Below are 17,199 nucleotides of genomic sequence, written 5' to 3' on the forward strand. Positions count from 1 at the left end.
CTGCCATAAATGATTGTGTCCCTCATGAACACACAGTTGGATATAGCATCTTGTGCATGTCTTGTAGCATCCAAATTTCTCTTGTTAAATTATATTTGGAGCATGATTTCTACATTTTAAAGGAAAATAATATAGTGCAGTGGCATAACAAAATGTTTTATTTCACCAACACATAGATGCTAAAGATACCAATAAAATTTAATCCATACCTGAAGTTGTGTTTGACAAAGCAAATTACCCAAGTGAATTCTGCAAGGAGTAAGATGTTCCTTTTGGTTTAAATAGTGACTATTAACTTTCTCCCTTCTCCATACCTCCAGAAAGAAAAAGATCAAATTAAAAAATTAAAAGTTGCGTTTTTAAACTAAAAGAAATTGGTAATTGATGTATATGGAAAGGATTAATTATCGGCATAATTCTTATTCTTGGCAGCAAATGAAAAGATTAAGTTTATATGTTTTGCTGCTAAGATAAACTTCTCATTTAATAACATTAAGAATAAAAAAGTGTATGGTTTTGTTTGTAAATATTCTTCTGACACCTGACCTATAAAAATACATTGGAATTCCGACTACTAAAACTTATTTGTATTATGAAAGATGTTAACTGAATTTTTATAGTAGAAGTTGCAGATATAAAGCTAATCCTATATTTTAAAATAACATGGTAAGTTATTCATTCAGAGTGTGTGTTGCTCAAGAGGCTAAATGGTTTCTTCAAAATGTACACTGTTCTTATAGCTAAAAGCACCAACTTCTTGAATGCATAGCCAACAGTTTTGCTCTGCAAAAGAAAGTTATTTAGTAGCACCATGATCATGGTGAGTTTCAGTGACCATAAAACTTACCGACACTTGAATTCATGTCCCCATTTTCAGAGTCTGCTCCATGTTGGTTATTACTGGCATGATAGTTGCTCATAGCTTCTAATTTGATTTTTTTCACCTTCATTGCTTCGGCGATAGCTGCATTGGTGGCAGCGGCGGCGGCTGCAGCTGCTGCTGTCAAACCTTAAAAGAATAAATCAAAAACAAGGTCATTCAAATTCTGATTTTTCATCTAATAGTCCATGTACTTAGTATAAAACATATACAAACAAATTAGAGTCTCCGATTCCTTTATGCAACTCTGATATTGTATATTTACTCACAGCTAACAAAGGACACGCTAATATGACAGAGAGCATGCTCCTTAAACTGCCACATTTGATATTAGGAGAAAAATAATTCACACATAAGATAGTAGTAGAAATGCAGCCAGAATTCTCTCTCAAACAAACCCATCTGAACATGTCATTCCTTGCTTCAAATCCTCTATAGCCACCTCAAGAGGGGAAAATATCTGAACTGCTTAGCTTAATTCACAAAGCTTTTCACAAGGGACTGGAAAACTACCTAATCACCCAAAGCTTCCCCATTTTCTTGCCACTTTCCAGCCATGCTGAACATGGTCCCAGTCCCTATACGTGCTCTGCCCCCGCCAGTCCGTGCTTTCACACATACGCCATTGCCTTGTCTGGATTGTCCTGGCCCCGTGACTCACTCCCCCAACTTCTCACCCTCCAGTCTCCTAGTCCCAGAGGTGACACTTTTAACCACCCTGCCATGGTGTTTGTCCAGAACAGTTTCTCTCTGTTCATCTAGAAAACAGGAGGAGGAAGTGAACATGAGATTAGAAATACAGTTGGGGATCAGATTTGGAAGAGCAGAAAGCTAAGGCTTTCTTTGGGTACAGGCTCCAGGCAATCAAAAGAGGTTCATGAGCAGAGGAGTGGTTTGTTTTCCTAAAATGTGTAAACTTTTACCAAGTCAATGCGTTTCATCCTGGCATCTCCCCCTCTGCAAAATGACAGACACGAAAATATGAACAAGCTCTCCTAACTCCAAAATCTTGACTACCCGTGAGAGGATACAGACTCCCCCTGCCCTCATCCTCTTTCTGCTGTGGATGCTTCAGAGTTTCTGGCTACAGTGCTTCAGCCTGGTCTGAATTTATCTGTGTGATTTATTTCCACTCCCAGCTGGTGGATTCAAGACTGAACACCTTTCTCCTCCTTTTCCTCCCCACTAATCATCACTTCTAGTTACTACAGCAAATAAATTATAGCCTCAGGAATTATAAGAAAGTCTTTTTTTTCCCCCTAGAAATTGCTGCTGTTTTTTCAGTCTAGGAGATAGAAGACCTCACCCTTCCCTCAGATCAGACCAAAGAGGGCTTGACAATTGAACGCAGCTAGTCCTTCAGATTGGATCTTTGCATGAAAAACGGGTAACTACCCCTAAAAAGGACTGATCTGAACTCAAAGAATGTATCTGGGTCTGGACTGAACACTCATTGCCTTTTAAGTCCCAACTTGAGCCGATTCTCTCATCTTCCTATGATTTAATGTTCTCTCCAGTTACTCATTTCCTTCAGAGATGTCTCAGAACATTTTCTTTCCTGTTCTTTTAAAATTCTCTTTGTGTTTCCCAGAAAATCTCTCTTCCTCCATTTCGCCTTGTCACAAATGTCAACATCCCACTTGTCCTTTCCCTTCATTGCCTGGTGGTGTCCCATCTCCAATTTATGACACATCCAGGGTCTTTAGCTTTGATTTACGCGGCAGGTAAATCTTGGTCCGTAGGATTCAAATAAGAAAGAGAAACCTACTGTTTGAGATATGATTCTTATTATTCAGTAGATCTGAATCAAGCTCAGTAGCATGAAACATAACTATGCAAGACATGGCCTTAGACAAGCTATAAAACCTTCTTAAGCATGGTTTCTTCATCTGTAACGTCATCCTATTCACAAAGGGATAATAGAAGGATTAAAGAAGACAAACCATGTGAAGAATGTCACATCATGTTTAGCAAAATCTAAGCTTGCCTTGTGTTCTTGCTCCTCAATAGATACCAGCTATGACTCCTACAGGATATGGTGAGATCTCGCCCCCCACCCCCCTGGCAGCTAGAAGAATCCTATTTCTCCTTACTTGCTTGTATTAACCCTTGACTTTTAAAAATGCTTCTAACAATTGTATTATTTACCTGACCTTACTTATGGTACTTTTCTATTTTTCCATTTGGCAGCTTTTCCCCCCTACTCTGTGTATATTTCTAATGCAAATTCCAACAGATAGAAGTGTGTGCAACACACACACAGGGTATAACTTAACTCTAATACTTTTTTAATTCTCTGTTTTTAGTTCAGTTTAATGAAGGCAGAAGAAAGCTCTGACATCTGCAACAGTTGCTGATTTTAGTTCCACGAACTCACTTGGCTGTTTGATGGCCTCTCAAATTTAATTCTTTAATAGCTTCAGAATTCAACCAATTTTCTCCGTCTCCACTGGCTCCCCTAGTACAAGCTACCACTTTTCTCTACAGTCCTGCAATAATCTCTTTTTTTTTTAATTTAATGTTATTCTTGTCAAAATATAGTCAGTTTACAATGTGTCAATTTCTGTGCACAGCATAATGTTTCAGTCATATGTATATGTACATATATTCGTTTTCATATTCTTTTTCATTGTAGGTTACTACAAGATATTGGATATGGTTCCCTGTGCTATACAGAAGAAACTTGTTGTGTATCTATTTTATATATAGTAGTTAGTATCTGTAAATCTCTAACTCCCAATTTAACCCTGCAATAGTCTTTTATCAGCATCCCCTTTCTCTACCTCCAATCTCTTATTATTCATATGCAGTCAACTTAACCTTAGAAAAATAAAAATCCAAACATGACATTTGATGCCTGCTTTGAGGAGAAAGCTGGGTGCTTCACATGGGTGTCAGGGCCCTGCGGGCTCCACCCCTTGCTTCTCCGTGTGGCATCCTCTTTCCCCCAGGTCCCCCTTCCCCCTGCGCTGCAGACACACAGGCCTTTTTCATGTCCTCTAATGCACTACCTTCCCTTTTTCAAGCCAGACTTTGCACACGCCTTTTTCTCACTTTCTAGAAAAGCTCTCTAGACCCTTGCCCCAGACCTGCCCTCACATCCATCATCTGATGGCTTCAATATGATGCTGAAGGAGTAGCAGGCTCAGCTTCCCAACTCTTCCATCTACCTGGGAAAGAGCCATCAGCATTTCAAAGAATCAGCCCAAGACTCACTTCTTTTAAAGAGCTGACCTTCCCCACCCTACTCCTCAAGAGCAGAGCGAGTGGGCCACTTAGCTGTGTTCTCAGCCCTGCTGAATGGGAGCTCGCATTCTCTGTGCATCAGAATCACCCACAGAGCTTTCAAACAAATCGCTGAGTACACTGTCAGAGATTCTGGCTGGGACCCCTACCTCTGTATATTGTTGGTTGATTTTATGGTTCCTCAGGTCACTTTGATGTGTAATCTGAGAACAGGAACTCAGTCCCTTGAACTCTTTATTGCTCTTTTTTGTTGGGTGTGTGGGGGTGCTGAGGGGGCTAGGTTTGGGGCTAGCTCTTCTACCTAGGATATAACACCGAAAGGACAAAATACTTTCTTTGTATATGTGTCCCAAACATCCACCACAATGCCTGGCACAAACTATCACTGAGGGAAAAAAACACTGCTCAAATTTGATTGCTTGTAAAGCCACTGGACAAATATGGGCAATATTTTGACAATATCAATGTAAGTAATTTAAAGAGTTATGTTCATATTACAATCAAGGTAAATATACTAGGAGTAGCAACTTTTACTGATTTAATAAAAAGCATTACTCTCCAAAGCTACTTCTGCTTAGGGCTGGAGAGAATCACAAAGGCTCACTCCTTCTGCATTTACTGCCCTTCCTGTTGGCCTTGCAGTGGCCCTTTCAAATCTCTGATGTAATTCTCAAATCCCCTCCCACTTGCTGTCTCTAGTAAAAAAACTTAGCCTAAAATCTGTACTCTTGCTTTAGAAAGAAGTTGCATTGTGTATTTTGTCCCCTAATGAAGCTGCCTTTGAAAAAATTAAGTGTAATTAATTCACAAAATAACTCGTTTTTGGTCTACACTTCACAGAGAATTCAAACTGTGGAAACACTTCCTCTGGAATCAAGCATTGTCTACTTGTGTGAACACTGGGCCCCCAGAACATTGATCACACACTTTTCCCTCCCTGCCTAACCCTTTCTCACTTAGAAGTCTCTTCTACTTGCCTCAGATACAGAGATTCGTGTTAACTCCTCTCCTATATCCCACCCTGAATCAGGACCTTATATTGCGAATTTATGACTGCTTTTAACGCTTCTCAACCAAAACAAACCACTTTTCCCTGGGAACCAGGTAATCCAGTGTTTCTCAAAGTGATAATCCACCTCAAATCCAGCTGCAGAACCTGGTGAAGTTGAACGTTATCTCCCTCCAGGCCGTGTTCGCGGATGCCATCTCTGGGATGGACTGAGGAATCTGTGTTTTTATCTTTCAACAGGTTGATTCTGACCCTTACTGCCCTTAGATTATTTGACGACAGTAGTTGACATTAAAGTGTGTCTGCATCTTAGAGGAAAGGCTTATTAACCAGGTAGATCATCACTGCAGTGGAGAAAGAATATGAAAACAAATGTATGTATGCTCATGTATGACTGAAGCATTATGCTGTACAGAAATTGACACAACATTGTAAACTGACTATACTTCAATAAATATATATATATAAAGTGTGAAAAAAAAAAAGGATCAGCAAGGGAGCTTGGTGAAATACAAGATTAGGTTGGACCATGAATCAGAATCTGAGACATACCTCTCTAGTGTGGTACAGACTTCGGAAAAATGAGTCTTTATGCCTCTAACCCACCACAGCAGAAGCAGAGGCCAGTGGGTGAGGCAACACTTCTGTATGTTACAGATAGAGGAGTCAGGCACATTATTAACTCAAGCAACTACCTACATAAACAGATCTACTTGGTATACACAGTAACTGTTAATTAAACAGCTTGAGTAATTGCTCCTGATTCTTCAATCAGGTAAAAAATTTTAGCAGATTTCCTTCTTTCATTGGGGGAAAAGTTACATCTATATATATATATACATATGTGTGTGTGCATGTGTGTGTATGGTGAAGAAACAAGTAAGTGAGTGTGATCTCTTATGCTAAGGAACGATTAACCCATCTACTTTACCTCATGAAATTTCCTTTTTTATACTCGCCAAGAACAGTTATAGGATCTCCTACACAAAGACAAAAACATACACTGAACTGAGAAGTCAAATGGAGTATAATTTCATTTTATTCTAAAAGGTTCTAAATCCAATTTTGTCATCAACCATGGGGAAATTGTAATGTATATCTAAAATTTATATGCCACTGATAAAATAATGTATTGAGAAATAGTTTGTTTTTTTTTTTTAATGATGTTCCCTTCAGACGAAGGATATTAAGTCATATATTAGATGAAACTCCGAGACTCCAGGACCTTCGATGGGCCCTCAGGAAAGGGGACTGGACATCAAACTTAGGTTAAAGCCCATACATACGCCTTGTATCATGCAAAAATATTTAGGTTTCTTTTTCTTTTCTATTTGATTTTCACAAAATCTACCACTTACAATTCAGAAGAATGAATAGATTTTTACCCAGAATTTAGAAACACAGCTTGTCATGTCAGGGTCTGAATTAGGGTCTGAATTATGCTACAAACATTGCTGTTAACTCCATTCTGCTCCACTCCTTCAGAACAAATTCTACATGATTTTTTTTTAACTAGCTATTGTTAGAAAGTCTTTATTTTCATCTTGGCTTACAGATTTCCTTTACTTTTTCTCTTATTTTTGATACTCCATTAAAATCTTTTAAAGTTCTTGTTGAAAAAGTGACTGATAGGGAAGTGACCAATTACCTAAACACACTATCATATAAGGAGTGAACATAAGGTAGTTAAAAACAACAACAATAACAATACTCCAAAAAGCCATAAAAACTTTGCACAACATGCATCAAATTTATCTGAAATACTGCAGCAGTTATATAATTCCTAAGGCTTCAAAATTCTCACTTTTAAAACAGAGATATCAGTTCTGACCTCATGGGGTGCTATGGAGAATAAAGGTAAAATAATGTGCCCAACTGTACGGGCACACACTAAGCCTTCCACAAATGGTGTTAAATATTATCAAGTAACCCATAATATCCATCATGTCTTTATACTTAGTTTTATCTTTGTTCAGTTATTCACAAAAAAGCAAATAGGACACAAGCTACCTAATAGTGTAGAGTGAGAATTTAGCCATTTGCCAAATGGACACCAGAAACACTGTGCTTCTATCAAATCATTTGATTCAGTAATCTACATTGATCAAATTAATCATAAAATCACTAAATCTCCACTCTGTGCTATATTGATACAAAGCCTCTGCTACTTCAAAGTCAACATCCTAAAACCAACCCATGGGTTTATCATTTGGAAGGGAAGCAGGCATTATTATCACTTAAAAGCCTCACTTTCCTTTGCAAATTTAGCATTTTTCCTTCTGCTCTCAACTTTTATCAAAACAGCCTTTATATCCTTCAAATGCTGTTATCCAATCCTGACTGCTCTCTCTAAAAAAGGAAAAGTACCCTCATTCTATTTATTTCAAGTAAGTTAGTATCCCTAGTTATAAAGAGTAGATTACAACTATAGATTATAAATATCAATAAAAGAGACATATTGCTGTCAAATTCTTTCTCTGATCTGTTTGTTTGCTCATTAACTTGAAAGGTCCAATCTTTGATCTTTGGTTTCAAAGACATCAAGATGACTTCCAAATGTTTGATATGTTGTCTACTTTTACATTGCATTCCATATAAAATGCATTTCCCAAAACTTAATGGCTAAATAAAATTAGTTATAAGCAAGAGATAGTAAGCGTTCAAAGCTTCCATACGATAGACTTTTTATTGGTCTATGTCACTTTGCCCAAATTTAGGTAAAAAAGCATTTTAACATGTGGTCGATTATAGCCAATGGTAGTTATTATTAATATTCTGAAATTGATAAGTTATTTATGTCTGGCATTCTTCCTACTGATTATTCAGGGAGACAGGCGGCTTATAAATATCTCATCACTCCACTGTCACAGAAATTTCATCGACAGTGCTCACGCACAGCTATTAGCAATATGAATCTAACCATTACAAGAAGGAGGAAAATCGAACATGTGGCATTAATACGCAGTCCTGGTTCCTAACCATCTGATAGGCAGATGGTGTGAAGCGGATTCTCCAGCTGAAATGAAGGGGCACATCATTTAAAACCTTGTTTGCATTCTAACTGATATCAGTGCCATATTGATATACATGATACATCATGGCAGTATTTGAACAATCTAGTTTGTTTCAGTCATAAATGTTTACAGCCTTGTTTTTTTAATCTTATAAGCATGTTCAGAAGAGTGTATTTTTAATTTATGAAACCTATTGTTTACTTCTGTTGAACTAGAAGATTAGTGGAAAGCAGGAATATTAAATTACTTCAACCAGAGCAATATAACCAAGACAGATGAATAGAATGGGTTTCCATTTTCAATGACGGAGGTTAGTAAAGGAATTTTAAAATTAGCCCAGGCATTTTGTGTCTTACATATATTTATTCATTTAAAGCTTCTAGCTTTTTCTCCTTCGAGTGGCATACAGAGACACTTAATGTCATTCATTCACATAGTCATTCATTTAAAATTCTCACTGTGTGCAATTAATCTTGGCCAACAATTCAATTCAGAAGGTAAAACATAACAAAGCATAGTTCAATTCAACAGTCATTACTGTGAAGTAATCTTTCTGCTCCTGACAGTTTCTATAGACTCCTTGCAAAATTCTGTGGAAGATGCGTTGTAAACTCCGTATGAGTTTGAATTACAACTCAATTGAAATCACTCCAAGTCTTAGAAGAATTCTTGGCGCAGTATAGCAACTTGAAAACACCAGTACCTTTTTCCACCCTGTTTTCTTCCTAACCTTATTTAAATACCAGCTGTCTAAAAAAACCAAAACTGATTTTCACCATTATTTTATTTCTCAGTACCTTCTAAATAAGTGGAAATTGTGATGGAAACATGCCTGTCCTTACTTGTGAAAGATTAAATAACAGAAAGGAGAAGCAACTAGAATAAGTAACTTAATTGTAAATCAGGGCAGACTGAAGATTTTGAGTGTGACTTTCTCTCCTAATGTCCAGTAGACTGACTTTTTTGCCCTTTGAAACACATTTATATTCTGCAGAGAAAAGGACAATTGATCTTTGAAGCCATTAATGGAAACGCTTCTTATATGAGTTTTCAGTTTTTCAAAAGTTGATTAAATTAGATTTTTAAAATGTTCCAGCTAACAAAAAGATCCACCAACTTGGAGAAATATACAGAAAGAGTTTATTATGATGTTGATAATGACTAATAAATCAAATAGACATTAATGTTGGCTTACTTATTCTGAATAACTTAAAATCTACAGCCTCCGAGAGTCAAGGAAGTAAGAGCAGTAGTGATATCAGGGGAAGGAAACACCACGGGGATGTCATTTGGCCACGTGTAAAACCACCAAGAAATTTCCATGAATGTTTTTGAAATACTCAGCTTCTAATTACTAACTCATAGAATCAGGTTGAAACAGAATCAGTTCAAAAATGTTAATTACTATGGTTTAAATAAGAAAATAGTAATTTATGAAAAGTTGAACCTAATACAATAAGGTCTTGAATATACAACTTTCATTTGACTCCATCTGTTAACATTACCACCTTTAGAAAAATATTTCTTAACAGCCACTCGGAGCCTGGAATTATAAAACATAAAGACAAGAAAGACTTTATCTACTGCGACCCTTTTATTTTGCTGATGATGAAACTTAGGGACAGCAAGGTTAATCATTTCTATAAAGTCACACCATTAAATAATGACAGAGTAATCCCAACTCCCCTAGCTCCCACTTCAGCATTGGCCACACCGACTCTGTCAATAAATGTAAGAAGGAAAGTACAGAAGACAGTGAACTATGGATTCTTTGAAGGAAAAGGAATCTCCTTTGCTAAGTAGCTGATGGGTTGCATAAAAGTCAAGGTTACAGACATTCAGATGCTGTCACAAGTAGAAGTTGGATCCACTTAAAAATCTGATCTATATGTTCATTTGTGATTCAGTTATATAAAATTTAGAATGTATCTGCCACAGAAACCATGATCATTCAACTTTAATGGTGCACAAAACCTTTAACCAGAAATACTGGCGAAAAATAGAGCTTAAGACACCAGCCTGAGTCCTATATTTTAAACACAAAGCAGCGAGGATAAGAAAAAAACAAAGAAATTATTTTCCTCTCTATAATTTGAATATAGAACAAATTCGAAATAGAAACACTGGAATATGTAAACTTTGATTTGAATTTTCTGTAAAGCACACTTTTCATTAATGTTATTCCATTCTCCAACAAGCTGGGCATTAGACGCCCTCATGTTTGTCAAAGGCCCAATACTTCTTACTACCTCCATGACTCATCACCCCAAATTACTCAGTGCATTGGCCCCAGACAGGTGGCTCTTACTAGCCTGAGAGTCCCCGACAGCCTGTGACATTCTGAAAGCATGTTTTTAAAAGAGGCTACTTGTCAATATGTTGGTGACAGTTCAGGCAGTATAATAAGTGAAAAGAGGAAACAGTGTCATAAATTTAATTTCCTGCAAAAGAGTCACCTCGCTGGCATTTCAGCCTAAGAGTAATCTTTCCAAATGTTCTCCTACTTTTCTCAATACCATGTAAATCCTCTTCGAAATCCTTTGATACTTCAGTAAGTCTCTTTTTTGTTTCTTTTTCCAGAAGCCAGGTAGCAAGTGCAGCTCTGTTATTGTGTGCTTATTGTAAGGAGAGGGGGAAAAAGGTATAAGAGAAGTGGTTGTTTTACATGTACATCTTGTTTGAGAGGAGTCATCCACGGAGACAGAAATAGCTGGAGAAGATGTGGCCATAAAATGTTTCTGGGGGGAGGATTCTATAGCTCAGTGGTAGAACGCGTGCTTGGCATGCATGAGGTCCTGGGTTCAATCTCCTGTACCTCCACAAAAATAAATTTATATTTTTTAAAACCTAATATTCTCCCTGATAAAAATGTTTCTGATATAGTAATATAAACCTTCTTAAAGAAAAAGACTCAAGGAATAAATGCATGAGTGTATACACACTTTCTATATAGGTCAGGGTCTGGGATAAGAACAATACATAGTCATAGTCAGCGAATAACAACAGGAAAGGACTAGTTGAAAAGGACTAGTTGAAGCAACAGAGTCTTCACCCCTCTGTCATTAGGTTCTTGCATTTACATCACCATCTCACTGAATCTCCATACTCAGCCTACAAGAAAGGTGTCTTCCCTATCCAATTACCAGAAAAAATATGAATGGTGATAGGCCACTTGTAGTGCTTGGAAAAGTAGGTTTTTGGTTGCAGTTTTAAAACTGGACTGTGGAAAAGAATAATCCAGATTAACTGAGAAAAATAGATGCTGCCACAAGATAAGGAAGATTAAAAATGAATACAAGTTTGAGTCCATAGCCACAAGCATTTTCATCTCCTGGACGGTGGTATGAAACCTTTATCATGGCACACTTTCGTAATCATAGGCAAGCGACTTAATTTTTTTTTTTTTTTTTTTTTTTTTTTTTTTTTAGTGTGACTCAGACAAGTTACTTAAATTGCCTGATTTGGAGGCGACCTTGTACTTTATCGTTCAAGAAATAAATGCTGTCTATGTTCAAAATTATTTTCCTTCTGAGGTTTGAGTATCCAGCTCACCTAAGAATAGAGCGAGTTGATGTCAAGGAAGAATTATCAAAGGCTGATACTAAACTATTCATTTCTCCCTCTTTTTTTTTCCTACAAAAATCATGATGACAGAAAGAAACATTTAATTCCTCATACGGCAAGAAATGTGAAACTTTTGTGCATTCTAATAAAGCCTTTCACTTTATTTCGAAACAACAGTAAATCATAGCAAATCTTCAATTTTCCTGACATCTCTTTGCTTTAGGAGCAAAGTCTGTAGTTACACTGATCCAATGGCTTCTCTTGACCTAATTTATGTTGTACCCTGAGATTCTATTAAAAGAAACTAAATCACTGCAGTAGATTTATTCACCTTAAATAATTTAAGCTAATTGAAAAAGAACCAAACTAAAACTAAAACACTTCTCTCAAGCATTCAACGTCTGCATGTCAATTAGTAATTTAAACAACCAGCTAATCACAATAGCTTTGTGTGAAACAGGGGCCTGTGTACACATTTCTCTACCTCCAAGGAGCTGAAGGTAGAAATAAATATCAACTCTGAGCCTGAAACATGTGTCTCTATTCTGGAATCATTAGGACAGAGCCAATAAAATATTTTCACTGATGGATTTGAGATTTTTCTCAAGTTTCCCAAACAATTTTGAAAAGAACACATGGAAAAATGAGAAAACTATCTGGAAAATCATATGCAATCACTCTATTGGCAATGAGCTATGGCATTTCAAATTTATAACATGACAAGCAAAACAAAATTTAAAACAGTATTGTTATTCACAAAGGTTACTACATCATAATAACCAGAAACTGAACTCCTGTGGGTTGGTTTAAGAATTAAGGACCTGGCTTAATATTATTATTATTATATTTTACAATTGTTGTTCTGCCTTTTGTTGTTAAAAGTTACCAAATGTCAATTTAAGTCAAATTAGTAGTAGCTCATAGTGTTATCACAAATTATCCTATGTTAATTGTCCCATTATAGAAATCCATTTGTAAAAGCAGTGGTCATTTCTCTCACGCAATTATTTATTATATAATTCAGCCTTTGTTAATACCTGGAGTGGGTGGCGTAATCACTCATGAGACGATTTACAAAGAGGTACAAAGCTTTTTGCAGAATTTTTGCCATACGTCTTCCTTATGAGAATTAGAAAATTCAAACATAACTTTATCTTGGAAGTAAAGTCTTTTGAAATATTGCTAAAGTGCACACTGAATAAAGACAACACACTTAAGCAGACTTTTTCCCCCTTAAACAGCATTCATCTTTTCAAAAGCAATAGATCCTCAGTCCACACGGAGTCTATTGCATTATTCATTTCATGTGCAACCTCATGCTGGACCATAAATTGTAACTTTATCTAATCAAAGGAGACTTAACTCTACAGAAGGTCAAAGGTTTAATTTTGTGAAGTATTATCTTACGCTATGAGTTTAACCGAAAAATAGAAGAAGAAAAACAGCCAAGAAACTGGTAATAAATGAACCTTTATTGCCTGAGGCATTGGCCTAGTTAATAAACTTTCATTGAAGGTTTCTTTCAACTGTTACGGACAATGAGAGGAAAAAAAATCTTAAATTACAGCCATGTGTGACTTTTAAAGCAGTCATTCTTTTTTATCTCAACCTCCCTAGCTCAGGGAGGAAAAAAAAAAAAGACAAAGAGAGATTGTCTTCGATCTCTTAACCAAAAATGTATGTTTCTAAACAGATGAAAAAGTGCAGATAAACTTTTCTAAAAGCAGAGGTCAGCTTTGAACAATATAAAAAAATGCATTCTTTAGGTGTTGGATCTTAGAGAGCGATCTCTTAGCTAAATGTAAAACTACACGAGGGAGGAGGAAGACATGCTGTCTTTGCAAATTTAACTCTGAAACTGGGTCTCCTGCTTAGCAAAACATGAGGCCTTATAATGTCACCATTAGGGCACAGAGTCCACTGTTGGTTTAAAATTCATTAAATGTCTCGTAACTAAGTGTATTATCTGTGTACTGTCTGCTCTATTTCAGACCAAAATAAAAAAATCCTGTAATTTTCAGAAACATTAGTAGCAAAAGAATTCATTTCATTTTTATGCAATTAAAATTTGTAAGTACAAGTCTGTCTTTTTAGCTAACACTCTCAACTAATAATGAAGGGCCTGTGAGTAGGGTTTTTTTTTTTTAAATTATTTTCTAGAGAAGAAAATGAGCTGTGTTCTTCTGAACTCATACCGCGTTTTTTTCAGGGGGCACTGTATTGAGTATAGAAGTTATCACGGCCTCGATTCCAACATCTTTATCTCCACAGCACAGCATAAACAAGACAGATCCTCGCATCACCAACAGAGTTTGCGTAAGCTCTGAGTAGGTGAAGAAGCCATGTTCTGCATTTGACTAGATTTTCCTAAGCAGAAAGGAAAGAGGGCTGGCTCTATGCTCTGAACTGGACCACACTACCGGATTCCACCCACAAACCACAATGTGCTCAGCAGGGCACCAAACCCAACCCTCTTCCCACGTGGCAGCAGATGGACAGAATTGGGCTCTACTTCCTTCCAGGGACAGATTCCCAGGGTGCTCTCTTGGGCCACCAAGGTTGAGGATGAAGCTGGTTGATAGTAGCAGCTTGCCTTCTTTCCTATATTTGCCAAGAAGAGAGAGAGACTAAGGGAGAAAATGGAAAAGATAGAAATTAAAGACCACTCAATGTGAATTCTGAATGGGAAAATAAAAGGTCACATCCTCGGCACAGAAAACTGAGAATAAAGACACAGGTCTTCTAAAAACATAATTAAACCTGGATATCAGAAACTGAAGCAAAGGGAAGCAATTCATTTTCATTAATCAGAGGGTTTTAGAATCAATGAGTAGTTTTTTTATTTTATGCAAGAAACCATGAAGTACTACTCAAAGGTTACAGTGAAAAACATTGTCAAGCGATAAACAGGATTTTTTTTTGCCCCACTTTATTTTCTATCTAATTGGTATGCACACATACAGTTGGGAAGCCAAAGAACGAAAAGGTAAAGAAAAAGGAAGCAACATAAACTACTTACCAGAAGAGAAACTATTTGTGTATAGTAAATGGCTAACTGTATACCTTGGTGGATAAAGAATTTAGTAGCAGCAAGATGATCATGCTTTACAATTTCAGGTTTTTTCATTTATCATTTTTGAGGTACATTTAGAAAGTGACCCCAAGGTCAGAGAAGCATGAGAGAGTAACGAAAGCAGGTATCTCCAATCTAATTCTTTATTCCATTAATCAAAGTTTTATGGGTTTGAGAAAGTTTTGCTACAGTACACAGAGAGGATAAGAAAAAAGAAAGATCAAGGGAATTCAAAGGATTTATTAAACGTGCAGACGGGTAACTCTGACTAGTGTTTTAGCTAGATAGACACAATTAATTAATTGTAACATTGTGAAACTCTAAAATGCAGAAAGTACGTGCTTCTGCCTGCAATGCACTAATGTAGCAAAATACTTATAATCTTTCAACCACCAGGAGCTTTTGTTGGTTTTTTAACCTAATCCACAGCTTGACATAGATCCTAAGGTAATGGAACACAGTTCTTTGATTGAAATAATATCTAAACATTGCTGCACTAGCCTGGTGGCCTAATAGAAGTCTGCCTCTCTGAAACTCGAGAAATTCAAGTTTGGAAACAAACTCAGACACTGAGCTCTGGCTTGTAAGTCCTTCAAGAAAAGCCTTTGAGAGGGGAATATGCCCTTTCCAGTTTAACAGGACCAAAAACAGACATAAAACTTCTGCAGTAGCTTTTCTTCCAAACAACGAGGCAGTCAAAACAAATCATTTTCTTCAGCCACTAAAAACTACTAATAAGACAACAGTGCAGTGTTGATAATCACAGAGTCTAATATATGTCATTAAAAATCTAAATATTTCAGGAGTGACCCATTTCACCAGCTTTCTTTGTTTTAGTGTGAAAATCTCAGCAATGTGTACAAATTTAGTTATTAATCCAAAAAAAGTCAATCCAGATAGTTTGTCAATTTTAGTCATGTACTAAATTTCAAAGTTCACTCTGAGTGAACTCTGAAAGGTAATTGCAATAGAAATCTCCATTTCATGGTATATTCTGATAAATTCTGAAAAACATGGAATATATACCATCACTATTTACCAATAACCAGACATCTAGCAGAAATTGCTAAGCAAAAAAGTGGATGACAAAAAACAGGAAAGGCATGGGTAGCATTAAATATACCCAAGGCTATAGGCTAATTATGATTTTGTTTGGATGCCACGCTTATAATATTAAGTAATGAAAATGATTTTTTTACTCAGTGCCTGTCATTTGCTGCTATCCAATCACTTCATAAACATGTTAATAAAAATGATGCTAGGGTGACAACTGAAATAGCCCAAACACTGTCACAAGTGTAAAGTCTTGACATATTTTATCATGACACTATAAACTATGAGCTGTGAAGTTGGATGGGAAAGAAAAGAGCAAGTAAGTAAAAGCCCCAAATTATGTAACAATATAATCCTAAGAACATAGCAGTCCTAAGAAGAATTTCAGGAGCACAAGTAGAGTTGGTTAAATCAGTAGGTCAGCAATATCTAAGACCCAATTATTTCCATACTCCTTTCTGCTGTCCTCAATATACTGGGAAATACCTGTACGTTAGCAAATTGGCGACAATGATTTTAAGCATCCAAGCAAAAAAGTGAGGAGCTGTTTATCTATATATCCCACAAAGAAGTCTTTCCCAGGAGACACTTTAAAGAATTACACCTAAGAAAAATGCCATATGAGCTCCAGGAAGACTCATGTAGATGGACACTCCTGGAATGTCCGCCACCAGCTGTTACGTCCTCTGAGTGAGCCGCAGCTGTCCCCTAAGTCCCCAGGAGACCTTCCAAAACCAACAGGAGAAGAAAGTAAAACAAAAGAAAAAGTCTCAGAAAAGCAAGGAAGAGAGATGATAAACAAGTTTATACTGTATAGCACAGGGATATTCAATGTCTTATAGTAACTTATGGTGAAAAAGAATATGAAAATGAATACATGTATGTTCCTGTATGACTGAAGCATTGCATTGTACACCAGGAATTGACACAACATTGTAAACTGACTACTTCAATAAAGATATATTTTTAAAAATGCCATATGATATCGCTTATACGTGGAATCTATAAAAAAGGACACAAATGAACTAATTATTTATAACTTGGATGATTGTTTTCTTGAATATGTGTAAGCACATTTGACTGTCCTTTACAATTGGATTATTGCATTTTGTTGATTCTTTAAAAAAAAAAATCATCCCTGAGAACTCATCAGCTGTAATATCACCTGATCACACCCGACCGCTCACAGGCAAAGAGTTCACCACAACTCGCATCTGAGATGGAACTTAGGGCTATGTCCTCTCGAGCACATGGTTGGAGAAAAATGTGAATTTCTCAGTAAAATTCGGGTTTTGTTTCAAAGGAAGAGAGTGATAAGGGGTTATTTGGTAACAACTAACCTATTATGAAAATTTACTGA

The 17,199-nt window shown here is 36.6% G+C and overlaps 1 protein-coding gene across 1 annotated transcript in view; it reads right to left on the minus strand.

The window, feature by feature from the left end:
* DACH1 (dachshund family transcription factor 1) overlaps nucleotides 1-17,199 on the minus strand; it is a 397,126-nt gene that overhangs the window by 179,039 nt on the left and 200,888 nt on the right. Inside the window, exon 3 of the mRNA XM_010973575.3 lies at nucleotides 848-1,009. Within this exon, the coding sequence (XP_010971877.2) occupies nucleotides 848-1,009 (162 nt within the window). The remainder of the gene's footprint in view (nucleotides 1-847; nucleotides 1,010-17,199) is intronic.

This window comes from Camelus bactrianus, chromosome 14, assembly GCF_048773025.1.
Source record: "Camelus bactrianus isolate YW-2024 breed Bactrian camel chromosome 14, ASM4877302v1, whole genome shotgun sequence".
NCBI lineage: Eukaryota > Metazoa > Chordata > Mammalia > Artiodactyla > Camelidae > Camelus > Camelus bactrianus.